Source organism: Sorex araneus, chromosome X (genome assembly GCF_027595985.1).
Source record: "Sorex araneus isolate mSorAra2 chromosome X, mSorAra2.pri, whole genome shotgun sequence".
Taxonomy (NCBI): Eukaryota; Metazoa; Chordata; class Mammalia; order Eulipotyphla; family Soricidae; genus Sorex; species Sorex araneus.
The window spans coordinates 196,049,574-196,070,510 of NC_073313.1; the positions used below are offsets into that span (position 1 = coordinate 196,049,574).

The window sequence follows — 20,937 nt, forward strand, 5'->3', positions numbered from 1 at the left end:
TTTCCTGTGACAGATATTGGTAGACTCTTCAGAAGTTTATAGAATATTTAGAATTAGTAGTATTTAGTTTTATCTTGAATTTTAACCTATTTGCCTCTCCTTACTTTTGTTTTTTTTTTGGCTTTTTGGGTCATACCCGGCAATGAACTGGGGTTATTCCTGGTTCATGCACTCAGGAATTACTCCTGGAGGTGCTTGAGGGACCATATGGGATGCTGGAATTGAACCCGGGTCAGCTGCGTGTAAGGCAAACGCCCTACCCACTGTGTTATCACTCCAGCCCCATCCTTACTTCTTAAATTTTGTTTGAGTTCCTGATCCCCCAACCCACCCCCCAATTAGATGGTAAATTAGATAACTGTGCAGGAAAAATAATAGTAGTTTCATTTAATTTGTTGCACAAAACCAAAATATTTTCATAAATATTTTAGGCCATAAATCTTCTGTAAAGAATTTTTAAAAAGAGCAATTTTTAAAATTGCAATTTAAATTTGGTGAATCTTAATAGAGGGAGATTATTAAAATTTTCACAATGATGAAAAAAAAGAAGTGATCTAAGCCTTTAGAAATTGTTCTGAAAGAGTAAAGTTTCTACCTCATTATTATAAAGATTTCTTAAGAATAGGTGTTGGCATATGGACTCACTTATAACCCTATATCTCCATTTTACATTTTATATAGTAGGTGCTCAAGAAATACTTTTTGAATTTGGAGATAATATGGATGACAGAGAAGAAAGAAACTTGGAGTTCTCTAGATGGATTTAAATTCTGCTTTATAGAGCAGTTTCAATTTCTTAATTTGACAGTTTAAGGAGATCAGAGTCATTCATTACTGAACATTTAAAAGGAGATAGATAAATTTTTTTCAAATTTTTGTGTTCTTGTCAAACAAAAGGTGAAATAGACCATAAGATTTTTCAATACCTCTTCAAGCCATATAATTATTTTTCCTTTTATATAACAGCAAAGAGGATATCACAGTAAGATGAGTAATTAAACCAATTCATTGTACATACTTGGTGAGAGTGATTTTTTTAAGGTGCAAATCTGATCATGTCATTTCCACTTAAAACCCTTCAGTGATTCCCTATTGTCATCAGAATGGGATCTAAACTCTTTTTAATAGTTTCCTTATTATTATCCTGGCCTCAACTCATTCCTGACCTTGTACTGCCTCCCACTAGTTAGCCGGCTCTCCTCCAATTTCAAATCAACTGACCTACTTTGAGTTTCTCAAATACTCCTATCTCTCCCTTCCCCTTAGCCCTTTATATATTATTTCTCCTGCAAAGAAATCATTCCCTTAGTCCTTCTCCCCATTCATTTGTTTAATTAAAAAAATTAATTCCTGGACCTTTGCAGATACCAAAGATGCATAAATTCCTATATAAAGTGATTTTGATAATGTGTATAACCTATGTATACCCTTTCATGAACATTAACCATAACTAGTGTACTTATATCTAATAAAATGAAAATGCTATATAATGGTTGTTGTATAATACTACTAAAGAAATAATGACAAGACAAAAGCCTGTACATATGCAATATTATCAATACAGGTTCAATCATTGTAGTACTATTATTTTCAAACCATAATTGACTGAATCTACATTTATGGAACCCAGATATATAGAGGATTGACTATATATATTTAAAAATATAAACAAATAGATGTGAAAATTTACCCATTCCTAAGGTCATAGATGTGATATGTTGCTGTGTAAGAGTATCTCCAAAGCTGTCAGAAAGGACATAAAGACAATTAAAATTTTTAGTACTACATTAATAATGTATAATCAGAAATCATTTAAATCAAAGGTTAGAAGTAAAAAAGAAATAATTTTCACAAGCACTGGAAATGATATGTTTTAATTCCCAGAGTCTTCATTTAGAGTTTTACTGTGGACTTTTGTGCCGTTTGTCCAAGTTCCAGAACTAATCTCAGCAGTGATGCAACCCTCACTCCATAAAAAGCATATCCAAAGACATAAAAAAAAAACGAAATATAAAAAGATTCTCTCTAACATACTCTATCCTAAGAATTTTCCTTTATGCTTTACCTTGATTGAAACAAAACAACTATGACTTTCTTGGCCCATAGGATTCCCTGAACTGGGGAAATGAATAGTGTTCTTTAAAATTGGTAGAAGAGAATTTGAATAAACATAAATTACTTGCCTTTCTTTGAGTACAGTTTCTTTTTTAACAGTTAAAACTACAAAAATAAACAAAATAATATCCCTGAAGAAAAAGCTCTCTTTCTTTCGGTTACTAAACATAGGGATGTTGTGGCTAATAAAGAAAGTATTGTTTTGTATTTTATTTCATTAAAAAGCCTTCCAAATTCTTGGAAAAGAAATTTCAGCAGGTTGAGACATGTTTCTCTGATGACTACTGGTGGCGAGGATTTGCTTCATTAGAAAGTAATCAACTGATTGAACAACTATAAAGGGGAAAGATTGACTTTTTCTCTTTTGAATTAAGGGAAATTTGCATCTCAAGTAGCATAGAAAAATGGTAGTTAAAACAAAAGGACCTCGATCTGAAAATACTTATTAAAATTTTATTTGATAGATCCTTTGATACTTTTGTAAAAGAATTACCTTGAATATGAATACAAAGGAAAAAATAGGATGATTAATTTCTGAAAGGAAGTCTAAGTAAATGTAAATGTTTTGATGGGTAGTTGTAGAATTGCTCTGCCCCGTGACTGATATTCCAATATTGGGACTGGTTTTGTTTTGTTCTGTTTTGGGGAGTGAGCTGCCTAAATAGTCCTCAGGAGGCCAGGGAGTCCCTTCCAAAGATACTCAGATAACCAGGTTGGTGATTCTGTGCAAAAGTGCTTGGGGGTTTCCAGGCTGCATTGAGAGATGTGAGAGAAACCAAGTAGTATTAGAGACTCTTAATCTCTGTATCCTCTCTCCAGTCTTCTACATCAGTTGTTTTTAAATTCTAGGCTACTGCTAACTGTATTTTATCTTGCTTAAGCACAAATGTGAGTTAACTATGGATTTATCATTTTAATTATCTTTAGAAACATAGGTACAATTCTCTCATATCTGAATAATTTTAGTGCCCTTGAATGGAAAGCAGTGGGAAGCAGTTTCTACCACATGAGGATAAGCAGGCAAAAATATCAAATTCTGAATTATTATGTATACTTGAGCAGCTAAATTTGTAATAATTTCTTGAAGAAGTTTTAGACAGAAAACGTGACACTTGCTTACTTTTTTATAAACCAAACTATGTTTTAAAAAAATAATTACAGATGATAAATATCTATAAATATTTAGATATAATAAATCCAAATCCAAACAAATCCAAATCAGATAGTTATAATAAGGTCAAATTAAGTAGTCAATACCTTTGAGTAATCACTTTCTAGATATGCAAATTGTCGATCAGGTGATAAACCATAATTTGAAGCATTGACGCTTTTCTGAAATTATGAAAAAAGTCAATTAGAATACCAAAACCACTAAATTTCAAGTCATTGATATACTTCACATACATATACTTCCAGTGTAATTTATTAAAGGCTCATGTACAGTAGTGTATACAAATAAATTCTTGACATAGAATTAAAGGAGAGTGGAAGAAATAAAATAGACTTTAACATTCAAAGAGGCTAATAATGTTAAAATTGTAACTAAGTAATTTACCTATAAATGAAAAGTTCTGCAAAAAATATAAATACAATATTACAAAAGTATTTAGGAAAGTGTGACCAAATTCACATGCGGCTTATTGATTGCATGGAGAATGAAAGCATCAACTAATCTTGGGTTTAAAGGATTAGAAGCACAAAGGTGGGGGTGGGTCCAGAAAGATAGTACAACAGGTAAGAATCTCATCTTGCATTCAGCTGACCCAGGTTTGTTTCTGTAACCAAGTATGGTCTCCCAAGCATCAAATAGAGTGATTTCTGAGTACGTAACCAGGTATTAGCCCTGAGAACAACTGGTGTGGCTCCAAATAACAACAAAAAGACTTCATCTTGCTTAGCAACATAAAAGCAAATACAGAACCAAACATAGGACAAAGATTTAAATAGGTATTTCCTAAAAAAAAATAAAGTGTGAAGTAAAATGCTGATTTTATTTCATCACTGATTTATTAAATATTATTAAATAAATTAAATAAATTAAATTATTTATTAAGTGTTATTCATGTTAGCATGAAAACAGATACACTTCAGCTCCTGCTATATCATTAATAATATATAATATTAAAATTATTTATTAAGTATCAGTATATCACTGTCATCCTATTGGTCATGGATTTGCTCAAGCAGGCACCAGTAACGTCTCCATTGTGAGACTTGTTATTGTTTTTTTTTTGGCATACCGAATATGCCATGGGTAGCTGACCAGGCTCTGCCATGCAGGTGAGATACTCTCAGTAGCTTACTGGGCTCTCCGAGAGGGACAGGAATCGAACCCGGTCAGCCACATGCAAGGCAAACACTCTACCCGTTGTGCTATTGCTCCAGTCTATTTATTAAGTATTATTAAATTAATTCCAATCCAAGTACTAACAGGTCTCATTCCCCTGATCCTGAATAGAGCCTCCAATCACTGGGAAAAACAAGTAAGGAGAGGCTGCTAAAATTTCAGGGCTGGGATGAATGGAGATGTTACTGGCTCCCACTCGAGTAAATCGATGAACAATGGGATGACGTTGATATAGTGATCACTGTCACTGTCACTGTCATCCTGTTGCTCATCGATTTGCTTGAGCGGGCACTGCTCCATTTTGAGACTTGTTACTGTTTTGGGCATATTGAATATGCCGCAGGTAGCTTGCCAGGCTCTGCCGTGCGGCCGAGACACTCTCGGTAGTTTGCCGGGCTCTCCGAGAGGGGCAGAGGAATCAAACCCGGGTCAGCAGCATGCAAGACGAGTGCCCTACTGCTCGGCTATCGCTCCAGCCCTGTTACAGTTATACAATGATTAAATAAATTAACATTTATTTATGTTGTCACTGATTATCAGGGAAATTTATAAGATCATAATGAGATTATGCCTCTGAGAATACCTTACATCTAAAGAACTTGATTGGCAGGTGGGAAGATAAAGGGATTCTCACTACTGCTTGGAATGCAAGACAAAAATATTAATCTACTCCAAAGTTTACTGCAACATCATTTACAACAGCCAAAATATAGAAACAGTGAAAATGCCTGACAAAAAATGATTGAATAAAGATATGATACTATACACAACAAAATTTTATCCAGCTATGAAAATCTGAAGATCTGCGACAAAATGGAAAGAGTCTGAGAGAATTATGCAAAAATGAAAGTAAATCAGGAGAAAGGACAAGTATTGAATGATTTCACCTATGTGTACAACTAAATTGTACACATAAGTGAAATTTTGCATGTTGATATGCATGCAAACCAAAAAAAAACCCCAACAAATATTAATGACAAATTAAGGAGGAGGAGACTCAAAAGAATGAGGGCAAGAGGATAGAAGAGAGAGATAATGAGTGTGTGTAAAAGAGATAAAAATATAATACATAGGAATAAAATTAATAAATTAGGAAGAAACTTTATTGTTTGCCAAATATAATTAGAAAAAATGTTCACAGGTTAGATCACAAAACTATTTAGAGCTTATTCCAAAAAATTAATAAACATGAAATAACAAAATTAGTAGGTCTTTATTGTTGATATTTGTTTTTGTGCCACACTCAAAGGTGCTCAGGATTTACACCTGGCTCTCTGCTCAGTGAGACTCCTCTCAGTGTCTGGGGGATAATATTCAGTGCCCGGATTAAACTGCAGCATAAATGACACAAGGGTCTTAACACCTACATTATCTCTCCAGTTGTGAAATTAGGGTTAATATTCCAGGAAGACAGAATTGTATATGCACAAATATAATAGTTACCGTTTACTTTGTGTTTATCCAGTCTTAAACACTGTCCTGAATTCTGTCCACTGTTAGTCATTTAAATTATTTCTTTCACTTTCTGGGGCCAGAACAACAGTATGTTGGGTAGGGCATTAGCCTTGCACAAGGCTGATCAGGGTTCAATCCCCAACACCCCTGAACACCTCTGAACTCCAAACCCTGAACACCCCTGAATCCCAACACCAAACTAACAAGGAGTTATATTTGAGTGCAGAGCTGGAACTAAGCCTTGAGTACAACTGGGTGTGCCCTCCATCCCTCCCTCCAGATAAGATTTTTTTTCACTGTAATATTTTATTTGTTTGTTTGTTTGGAGAACACTTAGCAGTGTTCTTGGGCTACTCCCAGTTCAGTGATTGGGGGTTGTTCCCAGTTGTGCTCAGGGAAATCTCACAGGCCCAGAGACCAACCCAGGCCTTCTATACACAAGACACAATTCCAGGCTTGGAGCTATATTTCACAGTTCATTACTTCTAATTTTGATCTCAATTTACAAAAGATTCATTATCCCTCTCTTATAGAGAAAGAAACTGAGGTATAGTGAGGTTGTTGCTATGTGAACATTTACCCACATTTTTTCAACTCTTGAATGACAAAGCCAGGTTTTACCTGGTTATAAGGACTAAGTTTGTAACCTAACTCCTGTCACAGTAAGGTTTTGCAGAAAAAAAGCTATCAAGTGATTCAGAGAAGGCAGAGACAGTACTCTAGTGTGACTGGAAGAGAGAACTGGAGAATTATAGAGCTGCATGGAACCAAGATGACAGGATGGGACTAGACCAAGTGTGCAGAGTTTGTTCTGTATTTCTTGGTTGGTGATGAGCAAGCAAAAGTTTTTGAGGAGGATATTGAGGTTGGATACATACCATGGTGGCATTACTCAAAATGATATAGGATTCTCCTGTTTCAATATTATAAAATACTATATTATTATCTGTAGATTGACGAAGATATTCTTGCCCTTTAAATGAAATGCAAAACAAAGCTTGAAATGATCTCTCCTAATAGAGAATACAGTTATAACAAAGAGAACTCTTTTTACTTTGTAGAATTACATTGCTTTTCCTTCTTGTACCTCTTAGTATACCTCTTAATATATTGTTTCAAATAAAAGCTGATGATGGAAAGGAGAAAAGGATTTATCTTTTACACTTCACACAAAGATGCTATAGTTATTAGTGTTATTAGTAGCATTTTTTCTATCTCAGAGTGCTTAAGAATGAAATTAAACTTTCTATGCTTTACAAAGAATATAATATGCTTCAAAATAGTATCTATTTTTCAATAAAAATACATTATGATTGAGTTGGGTTTAATTTAGTTCAAAAATCTTTTTAATGTACATTTTATTTTTTAAAGAAAAAAATAAAAGGTTCTATTCTGTATAGTGGTGCTTTACTATAAATTATAATGTGAAAAATCATTTAGTTAGCCTTACTGTTTATTTGAGTTGTATTAACTGAAAACATATAATTTTGGAGATCCATACACTAATTTCAGTTTTATAGCCCTTAAAAGACTTATTAGGCTGTCATTTCTTTATTCCTCAAATTATTCAGAAGGATAATCAAATTTCTCTTTGGGTAAAATTATAATGATGCTTCTAAAAAAATTCAATATCTTCTATTCTGAAAAACCATGCCATACATTCATATTATTCCAACAATATATTGGTGATTTTTTTGCTAAAACTTCTATTACGTCATTGAAAATCTATTCTAAATGACTCTATCAAAAATGCTTTGGTGGTCATAATTTTATAAATAATCAAATGAAATAAATAATTGCACTATTTATATGTATATATGTACCCAAACAGAAAAAATATATATATTACCATATTTATATATACACACACATACATATGTATATATGTATATACATATCCCCAGTGTTATGGGCAATGGCTTTGTGCTACAGACTTCAGTGGAGCAGGGTGGGCACACAGTGCTGGTGATCAGACTCAGGGCCTCCCACATGCTGAGCATATATTCTACCTACTATGGGAACCATATGCAGGTCTCTAAATAATCGCTCTTTTCCCCAATTCAATTATTATATCTTTTGTTAATATGCTCAGAGAGATAGCACAGTGGGTAGGGCATTTGCTTTGCACGTGGCTGACCCAAGTTCCATTCTTCTGTCCCTCTCGGAGAGCCCGGTCAAGCTACCGAGAGTATCCCGCCCGCATGGCAGAACCTGGCAAGCTACCTGTGGTGTATTCGATATGCCAAAAACAGTAACAACAAGTCTCACAATGGAGATGTTACTGGTGCCCACTTGAGCAAATCAATGAACAACGGGGATGACAGTGCTACAGTGCAGTGCTTTGTTAATACAGAGATACATTAGCATTAAATGACAACAAAACATACATTTATATTTCACTTTCTTACCTGAAATCCAGTATGGAAAAAAGGTTTTATAAGAAAATGTCCCATTTAAAATATCCTTCAATGTCAGTGCTCTGGTTGTACTTCCTTCAGCTTTATTATGAACTTTCAGGGGGCAGGGAAAAAAGAAATCATTTTTATTAAAATTAAAGTTAGTCATTAAATGTCTTAGCCTGCTCCCATTCACTAAAAATTTGTTTAACTTCTGTTTTAATAGCCATAAAAGTGATGTAATTTTAATAAACAGGTCACTGAGGTATAAAGCCTGATTGCCTCGAGGGGGAAACTGGTGGGAAAATATTGAGATGAATGAGATATGGAGGACCACTAAAGCATCAGATAGTGAAGAGTGGCCAAAATTTCTAAGGATAGTGAGGAGATTTTCATCACCTTAAAGCCCAGTAAAGTAGTGATTACAGACCATGTGGATTTGACTAAAAAACTTAGCCCCTTAAGCGCTTTGTTGTATTTTCTAACATAGGCTTTTCTTAAACTGGAGTGATAGCACAGTGGATAGGGTATTTGCCTTGCACGTGGCTGACCCAGGTTCGATTCCTCCATCCCTCTCGGACAGTCTGACCAGCTACCGAGAGTATCCTGCCCGTATGGCAGAGCCTGGCAAGCTACCCATGGCATATTCGATATGCTAAAAACAGTAACAATGTCTCACAATGGAGACATTACTGGTGCTCGCTTGAGCAAATCAATGAACAATGGGATGACAGTGCTACAGTGCTATAGGCTTTTCTTGGATTTCCACTGACTTATCAAGTATGAATTTTAGCATACCAGTTGGTCAGCTAAAATCAGACAGATCCTTACCTTCAGATAACTCTAGAGATGTACTCATTACATAGATTGTTTTGTATTCTACCAATTATAAAAAGAAAGTGGATCAAAGAAAACCACATCATATAGTTAGTGATTTTAGAAATTCCAAGAGTAGAGATTTTCCATGTGAAGGCTAATCTAATGTTGCTCATATGTCACAAGCAAATTTCACCTATATTTGAATCCTCAGTAAAGAAAGGCTATGTTTTAAAAACATGATTCTATTCTCAGAACAAACTCATTATAGAGCCCTGAAACAGTCAGATATGCCATGTGGATAGTATGGCAACTAATTTCTCAACTTCCTTCATATTCACATTGTCATTTTCCAACCCTCCCACCTTATCCAATATTTTGGCCACCATTTACAGAACTAAAACAGAAAAATGTCCTATATATATATATCTAGAATAGCACTTATGGTTCTGGCATTTGCCTATCTAAAAATAAACTCACAATGATGAAAACTAACTTTATCCAAACTGTTAAACTCTTCCATAGTTTGTTTGACTCCTAAAATATAAACTAAAAAATATAAACCTAGAATATAGACCCTAGTTGATCTGGAGCAAGCTATATCTTCATTCTATGTTTTGTGTTTTACTCCTCTCTCATTAGCTTCTATGCTCCAAATGTTATGAGCAGTCTGTACTTCAAACATTCACTATTTTTCTTTCCATTAGGACCTTCTACTTAGTCTCTTATGCTTAATCTAAGGGCTCTTCCTCTGAAAGGCCCTTCCCATCTTCCTAATTTGAGTCTGTATTCTTTGTTATATGTTACCATATAACCACATTGTTATATATTTTCACATTATCTTTATTATATATTACCACATTGTCATGAACCATTTCTTTTTGTTACTTGCTTAAGAACATTTATCTTACTTTGTTATCATATGTTTATCCAAGTAATTGCTAATTTGTTTTTTCATACCCCACAGTTTTCTCAAATATAAGCTCAGGGAACATTTCTAATTTTGTTTGCTATTATAATCCCAGTGTCCAGGACTTAAGAGGTAGATAATTATACTTGATGAATGAATAAATATAAAAAATTAAGGATGGATACATGGATGAGTTTCGTCTTTTTTTTTACAGAATAAGTCTACTACTAGTTTTCTGAATGGGTTTTGCATGTCAGTCTTGGTCTACTCACCTCTAATATATAAACTTGCTATAACAGAACATGGTGATAGTACCTCTGGTCCTTGATTTTGATTTTGAAGCTTGAGAGACAACATACTCTGTTTACCTTGTAATTTTATTTTATTTTTTTAATAATGTAAGAATGCTGCTATTTGTTCAGCCATTGATTAAGCTGATTGAATTGGGCATGAACGCCACATTACTTTTTTTATTTAATTGTATCACCATGAGATAAAGTTACAAAGTTTTCATGTTTGAGATTCAGCCATACAATTATGGAAGACCCATCTCTCCACCAGTGCACATTTTCGACCACCCACATCCCAGTTCTCACCCTGCCTCTATGGCAGACAATTTCCCCAATACTCTCTCTCTAATATTGGGCATTATGTTTTGCTCAAAATTTCCCACCACCATTCAAGCCTACCTGCTAGGGGCAGATGCTAGATAACTTATTTTCCATTGCTCACTTTGAATATCATGAGTCTGCACACAATCGTGATTGTAAATGTAAATTTCTAGACGACAAATAATTGGTTCCAGAGACATCTCTGTATGGCACTAATCCATTTTGGGATTCATTTGGAAGTCTCTGGGCCAAGGTTGTTAGCTAAGGTCGCACTAAGATGGAGCCCAGAGGCAAATTGTGGGCAGGGCAACCAATCTGCTGAGTGGGCGTGGACCCTGGGAGGGACAGTTCAGGTCCTCTGCTGCCATGTGGCCTGGAGATTCGGTCCTGGAACCCGCATACCTGGACCTTGCTTGTGGAAGCTCTGGGTCACTGGGGTTCCATCTGGAATAGGTGGGGAGAGCACACCTGCTCCATCTGGGAGGCTCTGGTAAAATTGGTTCAGTATGGGGTCTGGAGAGATCTCTGGTGCTGTGGTGTCTACTGGGACTTGCTGCTATGTCTCTGGGCCACGGCTATTGGTGCTCTAAGATCCACATTACAAAATTTTCAGCAGATTATATCTTGATGAGGTCCATCCTGAGACAGTGGAGTCAGGCTGGAGTATGGCGGTGATTTTGGATTGTTGGAAGCAAGTGGCTGTTGGGGGCTCTGCTTGGGTGGGCACAGGTCAACCCACCCCCATCCAAGTTACAGAAGTTGACGTAAAATGAGAAAACTCAATTTAAACACTTAGTTCTAAGCTTGACACAGAATAATCAGTCAATTAATATTTTTGCTATTATAATTTATTGGTATAATAGTTTTCAAAACTGTTTCATAATTGTTCCCCAAACTAACTTTGACCTCTCGAATATTTTTTTAATCTCAGCTTCTCCAGAGTGGATAAAAGCCTGGTTTTGCTTTTGAATACCTACTCAAATTATAGTTTGGGAAATGGAATTTCAGCTAGGCTATTAATATATACATTAAGGATAATTGAATTATATTATAATAAAATTTATCAGTTTTACTTTGGCTCTTTTTCAGCTCCATTACTGAAATAGAATAATTATGATCACAAATACATTTTATACTAACAAGGATATGCAAATAAATAAAATTGATAAAAATGTAAGTTTAAAGTTATTTAAAAATATTTAGTCATTTTCTTCCTCATATCACCTACTAATCATGCTAATTCTCATTAGCTTTTTCAAAAGAACCTCTAATTTATATTACACAGTAAGTTGTATGAGAACGTATTCATGCTAACTCCTAGTTAATCATTTATATAAATGATGCCTAGTAGCCGGAACTTTCAATAATCTATATGGAAACTTGACAAAAGTCATTTCATGGGTCCAAATGCTTGAAAATCAGTTTTAAATACATTTTCGTTATACTACTAGTTGTCATGATGATAATACTAATACTGTATTACTGTATTACTGTCATCCTGTTGTTCATCGATTTACTTGAGCAGGCACCAGTAACATCTGCATTCGTCCCAGCCCTCATTTTCCCCAATGATTGGAGGCTCTTTTCAGGATCAGGGAAATGAGATCTGTTATTGTTACTGTATTTTGCATATCGAATAGCCATGGGGAGATTGCCAGGCTCTTCTGTGTGGGTGGGATACTCTCAGTAGTTTGCTGGTCTCTCTGAGAGGCATATGTGTGTATATATATATATATATATATATATTCATATATATTTTTTCCTTTATGATGATGTGTCCAGGTGTAGGATAACATAGCCTCTGATAGTTCAGGTTTATTGGGTAACTCCCGTCACAGTGCTCCCATTCCTCTGTGTACATTTGTAGTTTCTTAGTGTTCTGTTGACTTGACTTGTAAATATTGTTTTTCTCTTCTCCTTGAGCCCTTTGCATAGCTTATTCAGAGCAATGTCCTTTTTTTTTATAGACACAGGAACACTTAGCAAATGCCATGCTTTTGTAACCTGGGAGTCATTTGACTCTACGTAATATTTTCTTCCTGGGCATCTGTTCTATCACCCTAAGCCTCACCTGCCCTTACTTCCTAGCACACCCAAAAGCAGGGTCCCGACAAGGGAAGGGACGGACCCAGGGCAAGCGGTGAGTTGTGTGCTACCCTGGCATTGAGATGGGCCTGCCAAAGTGCCTAATGCTTAACTATAAGTTAAGAGCTTGGTCATGGACAAATGCCATCATGATCCAAACAGTGATAACTAGATTCGGACCCTGCTGGGGTTAGGAATGATTAATCTGTCCTGAGCACTGTAGTCTGAGTCTGTGGCAAGATGTTACCAGGAGAGCTGCCTTGCAAGCCTCAATGTATCTCTTGCTATGTCCATACAAAAATAACTAGTATTCAGATGTGAATAAGTTCTTGGACTAAGGAAAGAAGAAAAACCTTAAGAGGTATTTTACCTGCTGGCAGTCAGGAAGGGCTTTGGAATGCCTGGCCCTCAGGAAGGCTTTCTTATGTTGATTTTGCTACTGGCTGTGTGTAGCCTAGAGGGCAAGGTGAAGAGAGACAAGTAGGGGGAGAGACTAGTGAAGAGAGAGAATCCAGAGCTGTGGTAGATCCAGAGAGAGGACGGAGCTAGGAGTGCGGCACAGGAGAAAGATGGAAGATTAAATAAACGGTAACTAATCAGTAACCAGCTTGGTCCTCGTTCTTCCTTTGCCTATACTTGGCCAACGGCCATCCCGATCCAGCCCATACACAGCAGTTCCAGAGCACCGAACACAGGCGGTGAGACAGAGGCGACAGAGGCGCCCAGAGAGCCCGCGAGTACACACGCCCTTTGGCGTGCCTTAGTTTTTTACATCCAGGCATATGTTGACTCATGCATGAGGCTCTGCCTGAGCATGTGGAAAGTAGCTTGGAGGGAAGCATCAGTTGGGTAATGGAGGTCAGCTGCTGGGACTGGGTCCCTTGAGGCGGGGAGGGCTCTCACCCATCCCCCTCTGGAGCACCCCTTGTGTGGAGTCTGGTGGCATGGTTATGGGGGCTTCATTTTATGCTCCCTTCTAAGAAGAGCAGTCATGAGTACTGGAGGGTAGCCGATGAGATTATCTGGCACCAGCAGGAGGTGGCTTATGGGTGTGACCCCTGGGTTGCTGGAGATTGGTGGAAGCAGGCAGAGGATCTCTGCTTACAGGTCCCGTTGAGCCCAGAGTTCAAGGTCACAAAGTTCCACGTTACCTGGTTTCTGTGGGACTTTGATCATGTGTGAGGCTTGGCCTGAGCATGTGGAAAGCGGCCTGAAGCATGGTGGCAGTGGGGTAGTGGAGGTTGGGGCTGGGTCCCTTGGGGTGGGGAGAGCTTTCACCCGCCTGCTCTGGGGCACCCTTGGTATGGAGTCCAGAGGCCTGGTTATGGGGGCCTCATTTTATGCTCCGTTCTGGGAGGAGCAACCATGATGATAATACCCTCTTCTAAAATCTAAGAAGTGTTAAGTGATGTACAGAAAACATAACCTAAAGAGATCATTATATTTATATGAATCATAGCACAGATATGGAAAAATACTCCTAACCTCTCATATCATGTAGTAAGATCTTATATAATTATGCTGGAGTAAGACTGGAAACATTTAGAATGATATCAAATTAAGTGAGAAGAGTTTTAATTAGATATTTTCTCTTCTACATAAAATGATTACATGTTTACATATATAATGAAATAATATATATCTGATTTAAGTTTTTTCATTATATATCATAGTCACATATCAAGAATTTAAAAACTTAGAATATGCTTGTATTTCCTAACTTCTGTTTCTTGTATCTCTAGAAAGATCATAACCATAGTAACTAACATTGTTGATGTGTATGTCAATCACTAACAAACAGACTTTCCACTGGACTCTATGAAAATGAGATTGGCTTATTGCTATATTAGTGCTTATCTAAATTTACTGAACATGATACATTTTCATCTTTATATTTTGATGAATTGTGTAGGTTATAAGTTACTATAACCTATAGTAAGTGCTGGAGCGGTAGTATTGTGGGGAGGGCTCTTACCTTGCACAAGGGTAATCCAGGTTCAACTCAGAATTCCAAACAGTCCCCCAAGCCACAACAGGAGTGATCCTTGAGTGTCAAGTTAGAATAAGCCATGAGCACTACCTGTTGTGACCCCAAAATTAAAACACACACACACACAGATACACATGCATAATAATTTTTTGAGCAGAACGAGACTAAAGGTTTGTTCATGCTGAGTCCCTGTGGCTGCACCCATGGCAGAACCACTTTGGGGGCTGTGGTTGCTGTGGCAGCCTTGGAGCTCAGATAGCTTAATCAAAGGAGCTCCTGGCCTAGGAGGCAGCCCCTGGCTGGGCCTATAAGGACCTTCCTCTGGGCCTAGGGAGGAATCCCAGATCTCAGGGCTGCAATATCCTCCCATGTACACTGAGCCCATCACTCCTGTGCTGACAGACAGTCAGAATCCCAGCCTGCTATGCATCCCCAGGAGAGGATGGAGCGTCTGGTAGTGTCTCCCCCAAGTGGCACTGTGACGTGATGTGGGAAGGTGCCTGCCATCAGGACATTTCCGGGTCCAAGGCAGGGACTTCCCAGGTCAGGTCTGGAGGTTTTTTCTCTCTCTCTCTGCTCACAGCTCCTCCAGGTCTTTTTTTGGAGTCTAATGCTGATCCTTGGGATTAACAGGTGAGGTAAGATGATGCTGAGGCATGGTTCTGGAGGTTGTTTGCATGGAATCTTTATGAATTTTGTTATTTGCATGAAAACATAAAGATTTCTGCTGCATATGCCATCTGTTCAGTCCCTCACTCTCCACTTATCCTGGACCTGGTGACCCCCAGATGTCCTGGTCACCTGATTGAAGGCAAGAAACAGAACAAAATAATTTACATTCCTTACCAAAAAATTAGCCTAGTTCTCCCTTTTGGAGAACCTGGCAAGCAACTGAGACTTTCCTGCCTGCACAGGAGAGCCTGGCGAACTCCCCGTGGCGCATTCATATGCCAAATACAGTAACAATGATGGGTCTCATTCCCCTGACCCTGAAGAGCCTCTAATGTGGCACCATTGGGAATTACAAGTAAAGAGAGGCTGCTAAAATCTCAGGGTTAGGACGAATGGAGACGTTATTGGGCCCGTTCGAGCAAATCGTTGATCAACTGGATGACAGTGATACAGTGATAGATTACTATGAGACTGGAATCTGTAATTTATTTACTTTTGCACGCCTAGCAGCCAGGATGGCACTTGGTATATAGTGGAAACAAAGATAATATTTTTGGATGAAAACATAAATCAAGCTGATAAGAGTTTATGTTATTTTGTTTTCACTAATTCTCAGACAAAAGTTATAGGCTCTTCTGTCTATGTTGTAAATTCCATGTACCTAGACAAGCCCTTATTTAAATAATTACCCAGATTTAATTTTAGAATGATATTTAAAAACGTTTTCATCTACTTTAGACACTAGAAATTCAGGCCTAAAACTTTTTAAAATGTATTTAAAAATTTTTAAATTTTAAAGAGAGCCTCTTGTCCACGCATCTGGCTGTCTTCCCCGAGGCCCCTCAGAGGGGGGTGGGCTCCAGCTTCCCTTCCCGCCCCAAGCAGAGCTCCCATGGCTGAAGACCTCAGGAGCCTAGCCAAAGCCATGCTCAAGGCCCCTCTCCATACATTCGGACAAGCCTCACACATGAAGGTACTGGCAGAGGAACCCACATGTGTGGGACTCAGGGCTGAGACCTCCAAATCTGCTCGGATCTGGACTGGGCCTCCTCCGCCCAGATTTCCCATTTCCCAGTAGCTAGGTGGTCACACCCAGGGACTGCCCCCGGTGCTGTGTAATCCCACCAACGGCCAACATCCAGAGACTTAAAACCAAGCTCCTGGAAGTGACATCTTATAGCCTACTTCTCCCTCTGGGAGAACCTGGCAAGCTACCGAGAGTTTCCTGCCCACATGGGAGAGCCTCACAAATTCCCCATGGTGTATTCATATGCCAAAACCAGTAATAATGCTGGGTCTCATTCCCTTAACCCTGAAAGAGCCTCCAATATGGCATTCTTGGGAAGGACAAGTAAAGAGAGGCTCCTAAAATCTCAGGGCTAGGACGAATGGAGACGTTACTGAGACCGCTCAAGAAATTCGATGATCAAAGGGATAATTATGAAGATTTAAGTTTTTTTAAATTTTATTTTATGCACTGTTATTTACGACATTGTTAATGGTAGGGTTTCATTCATCAAACATTCAGCACCACACCTTCCATCAGAATATCCTCTTCCTTCCACCATTGTCTCAGTGTCTCCTCCTATTCTATTTCTCCTATCTCACCTGCTATGGCATGCTCTCTACTAAAAAACAGTTTTCCACAAATTTTCAAATAATGCTTCTGCTCCAGAGTTAATGATTGTACTGAATTTACTCTGTTCATGGTTGCACTATATCTATCTGTGGAAACAATCCTTTAAGCTTCCAATGGGTAACATAGATAAGTGAACCTCTTTAGCCTAGGAAGACACATCTTTAGAGCTGACATACTCAAGACTCTCTCAGAATTTATTGACTTCCTTCCCAGTTTATGACCTATCCAGTTCTCTTGCTTATTCTCTTGCTACAATGAACTCTTCTTTAGACACATTTCCTCCCCTAACACTTGAGGAGTGAAGACAGGACAAGACTGATTCTGCCCTAGATTAGATTTAAGCAAGACTGCAGGGAAAGCATTAGAGTCCTCTGTGTGTGTGTGTGTGTGTGTGTGTGTGTGTGTGTGTGAAATCCATTTAAATGACATCAGTGGCACTAAATAAACTCCAGGCACTTGAAAAATATGCTAAAAGTAGAAAGTAAGTAATAAATGATCAAGTTTATTATGGATAATGGTTGCCTCTTTCCAGATAATGTTTATAACAGTAAATAATATGTTGATTATTTTGGAATTTAATGCTGGCGTCTAGACTTATAAAACTTATGTGGAATAAGCAAGTAGATATTTATGTCTTTTCAAAATAGTGTTTTCAATATTAAAAATAATATTTGATTAGTTCGGAATGTAACTTTTGCATCTAGAATTTTAAAAATCTGCTATATGAGTAGAAGTAGAAATTCTGAAAGCATATTTCTCTTTTATATGTGACTGACACTTAGCAATTAACACTTAACTCCTGACAGCACCCTTATCTTCCATTTGGCCCATCTTTAGCATAGTCACTCATCTGCTACTTAAACATCCTAACTATACTTTCATTACTTACACTTCAACTTATTAAAGCAGAGATAGAAGTTATTTCAATTACAAATCTAAGAAATTATGATTCATAGAAATGATCCAGAAGCAAAGTAATGATTCAATATTCTCATTCTTGTTTAAAACAGTGATTATTCTTTATTAGAACTCTTTTTATTTGTTGCCATTTAATTGTCTACTGAGAAATCTGAAATAAACATCAGAGCAGACTCATTTGATGTCAGTGCTCATATTCACCATAAACAAAATGAGACAATAGGGTTTATAAAGTGAAAAGATAAGTACCTGGGAGGTCCTTTGCACTCACTTTTTGGTATAGATTCAGAAAATGTCACCTATGAGGACATCCAAGGCAACTCACACTGTCTCCCAGGCACCTTGCACTTGTTGACCCTGCAGTGATGTTGCCTATCAGGAGTCATTATCTCCAGCAATCACAACCTTGTTTGTTTTTAGAATACGCAAAACGGGGATGTGGAGGAAATATGTGGGAAGAAAACAATTAGTTAAAAACTATGCTGTGGGCAAAGGCTATCACACTGAATAAATGGATCTGAGACATTTTTAGACCAGTACTAGAAAGTGATAGAACTTTCCTTATGCTTTAATTCTCAAGCACTCCACAGGCATGGAGTAAATCCAAACAGCAACTCCTTGACCAAAATTTTGTTTTTAACACATTTTACAGATCAGAAAATAAAAAGGGAGAGAGGAGAGGCAATTTGCCTAATATGTAACAAAGCCGGGGGTTAAACAATCTGGATTCCATCTCATTACAGTGGCTGGATAATGTTTAAATATCCAATGGTTACAAGAGAAAGTAGGCATATACAAGTGAGAACATGCGTGAAAGAAAATAACAACAAACACAAAGTTCTGGATAGGAACTAAGCAACATCTAGCATAGGTTGAAAATCACCCATGGCTTTGGCCTTTGCAGTCGGAGAGATTCAGAGCTCAGGATGTCAGCTGGGTCACACCCACTGCCCATTTTCTTTAACAGGGTAATGAGACCTAGCACCATATGTGCAATTTCTAACCCCCCCCAGTGCTGCCCACAATTTCTGATCATGTTTACTGCCAGCAGCATTCCATGTTTCCCTGAGCCTAAAATCAGGAGATAAGGTATGAGCTTGGAAGGAAGGAAGGAAAGAAGGAAGGAAGGAAGGAAGGAAGGAAGGAAGGAAGGAAGGAAGGAAGGAAGGAAGGAAGGAAGGAAGGAAGGAAGGAAGGAAGGAAGGAAGGAAGGAAGGAAGGAAGGAAGGAAGGAAGGAAGGAAGGAAGGAAGGAAGGACGGCAGGCAGGAAGGAAGGACTGCAGGCAGGAAGGAAGGACGGCAGGCAGGAAGGAAGGACGGCAGGCAGACAGGCAGGCAATACTCATGAAGGCAGAATCATAGTCTCAGAACCTAGGTTAAGAGAAAATGAGGCAACATGAACTTTCTCAAAGCGAAGAGATCACTAAAAACCTCTTAAACTATGACTGAAGAATCTAGCACCTCTGGACTCCTTGGTTCTTTTTTACAACTCTAAACAATATAAATTATTAAAAGTAACTGTCAGATTTTACTTTTTTATAAAACTCTTTTGGATGTTATTCCTATGCTATTAATTTAGATTATTTTTTGTACCCTAATAAATAGCATAGAAAGTTTTAGAGATTATCTGGTTCTCTAAAGTTTCAAAGATGTGTTCAATATGATTCAATAAAACATAATTAGTAAATGCTACTATGGTGACACTGAAGAAAAGGTCAACCCTTGTTTGTTTTTGAAGGTTTGCTCTGTTTCTTTTGCTAACTCATATTACTCTCATCTCTACTTTAAATTTTGATATGTTTTGCATTGGTGTTGCTTGGGGTCTGAAGAAAAACTACTCTCTTTTTTCCTTCAGTGTTTAGGCCAGACCCACTAGTACTTTGACTTTACTCCTGGCTCTGTGCTCAGACATCATGCCTGACAGTGCTCTAGGAACCATAAGTGGTTCCAGGTATCAAACTTGTGTCGGTTGCATGTCTATAAGGGAAATCTCTTACCCTTATCACAAATTCCTCTGCAGACCAGAACTACTTTCTTTCAGCCATTTAATTTCTTCAGAGCTTCTGTAACATATATTTAGATTGGTTCATCATAACTGTACACCTGACCTGGATTCTCTGAATTCCATATTAACTTCCACATTAACATCTTCACTTTACACAGTTCACAGCATTTTAAAACCAGTATGTTCAAAGTTCAGGAAAAAAGAATTTCATACTATTTCTCATCCTATTTCTTCAAGTTAATGGCATAATGACAATCATTCATGTAGTTCTTCAATTTAATTACTTGGTCTTTATAAAGGATAACAATGCAAAATACATAAATAACTAATAAAACTCAACAACAATACAAACCCAATTTAAAAATGGACTTGAGTATGCATACACATTTGTTTGAAAAATATAGAGGACTAATAGCACACTAATAATATAAAAAGATAGTTTGCATCTTCTATTATTAGGGAATGCAAATGAAAACAAAATGAGATATAATTGTGCACTTGTGAGAAAAGTTATTATCCAAATGACAAGAAACAAGTATTAGAAAATATGTGAAGAACTGGAAGTCTTGAAATTTGTTGGTCAGAATGAAATGGAAAGCCATTATGGAAAGCAGTATGGAAACTTTTTTTTTTTGGCTTTTTTTGGGGGGTCACACTTGGCAATGCACAGGCGCCACTCCTGGTTCTGCACTCAGGAATTACCCCTGACGGTGCTCAGGGGACCATATGGGATGCTGGGAATCGAACCCGGGTCGGCCGTGTGCAAGGCAAACGCCCTACCCACTGTGCTATCTCTCCAGCCCCTGCAGTATGGAAACTTTTCAAAAATTATAAGATACAAATTCTGTACAACTCAGTTAGATATCCCACTTTTGGATATTTATCTAATGAATACACAAATGTGAATTTGAAAAAACATTTGTTCACTGCAGAATTTTTTAATAGTATTATATTTCATAAACAAGTCAGAAATGACA

At 37.5% G+C, this 20,937-nt stretch overlaps 1 protein-coding gene across 1 annotated transcript in view; it reads right to left on the minus strand.

Moving 5' to 3' along the window:
• FAP (fibroblast activation protein alpha) overlaps window positions 1-20,937 on the minus strand; it is a 92,899-nt gene that overhangs the window by 58,908 nt on the left and 13,054 nt on the right. Inside the window, exons 3-6 of the mRNA XM_004608094.2 lie at window positions 8,326-8,427; window positions 6,796-6,890; window positions 3,373-3,447; window positions 1,691-1,743 (exon numbers count right to left, since the gene is read on the minus strand). Coding sequence (XP_004608151.2) covers window positions 1,691-1,743; window positions 3,373-3,447; window positions 6,796-6,890; window positions 8,326-8,427 — 325 coding nt within the window. The remainder of the gene's footprint in view (window positions 1-1,690; window positions 1,744-3,372; window positions 3,448-6,795; window positions 6,891-8,325; window positions 8,428-20,937) is intronic.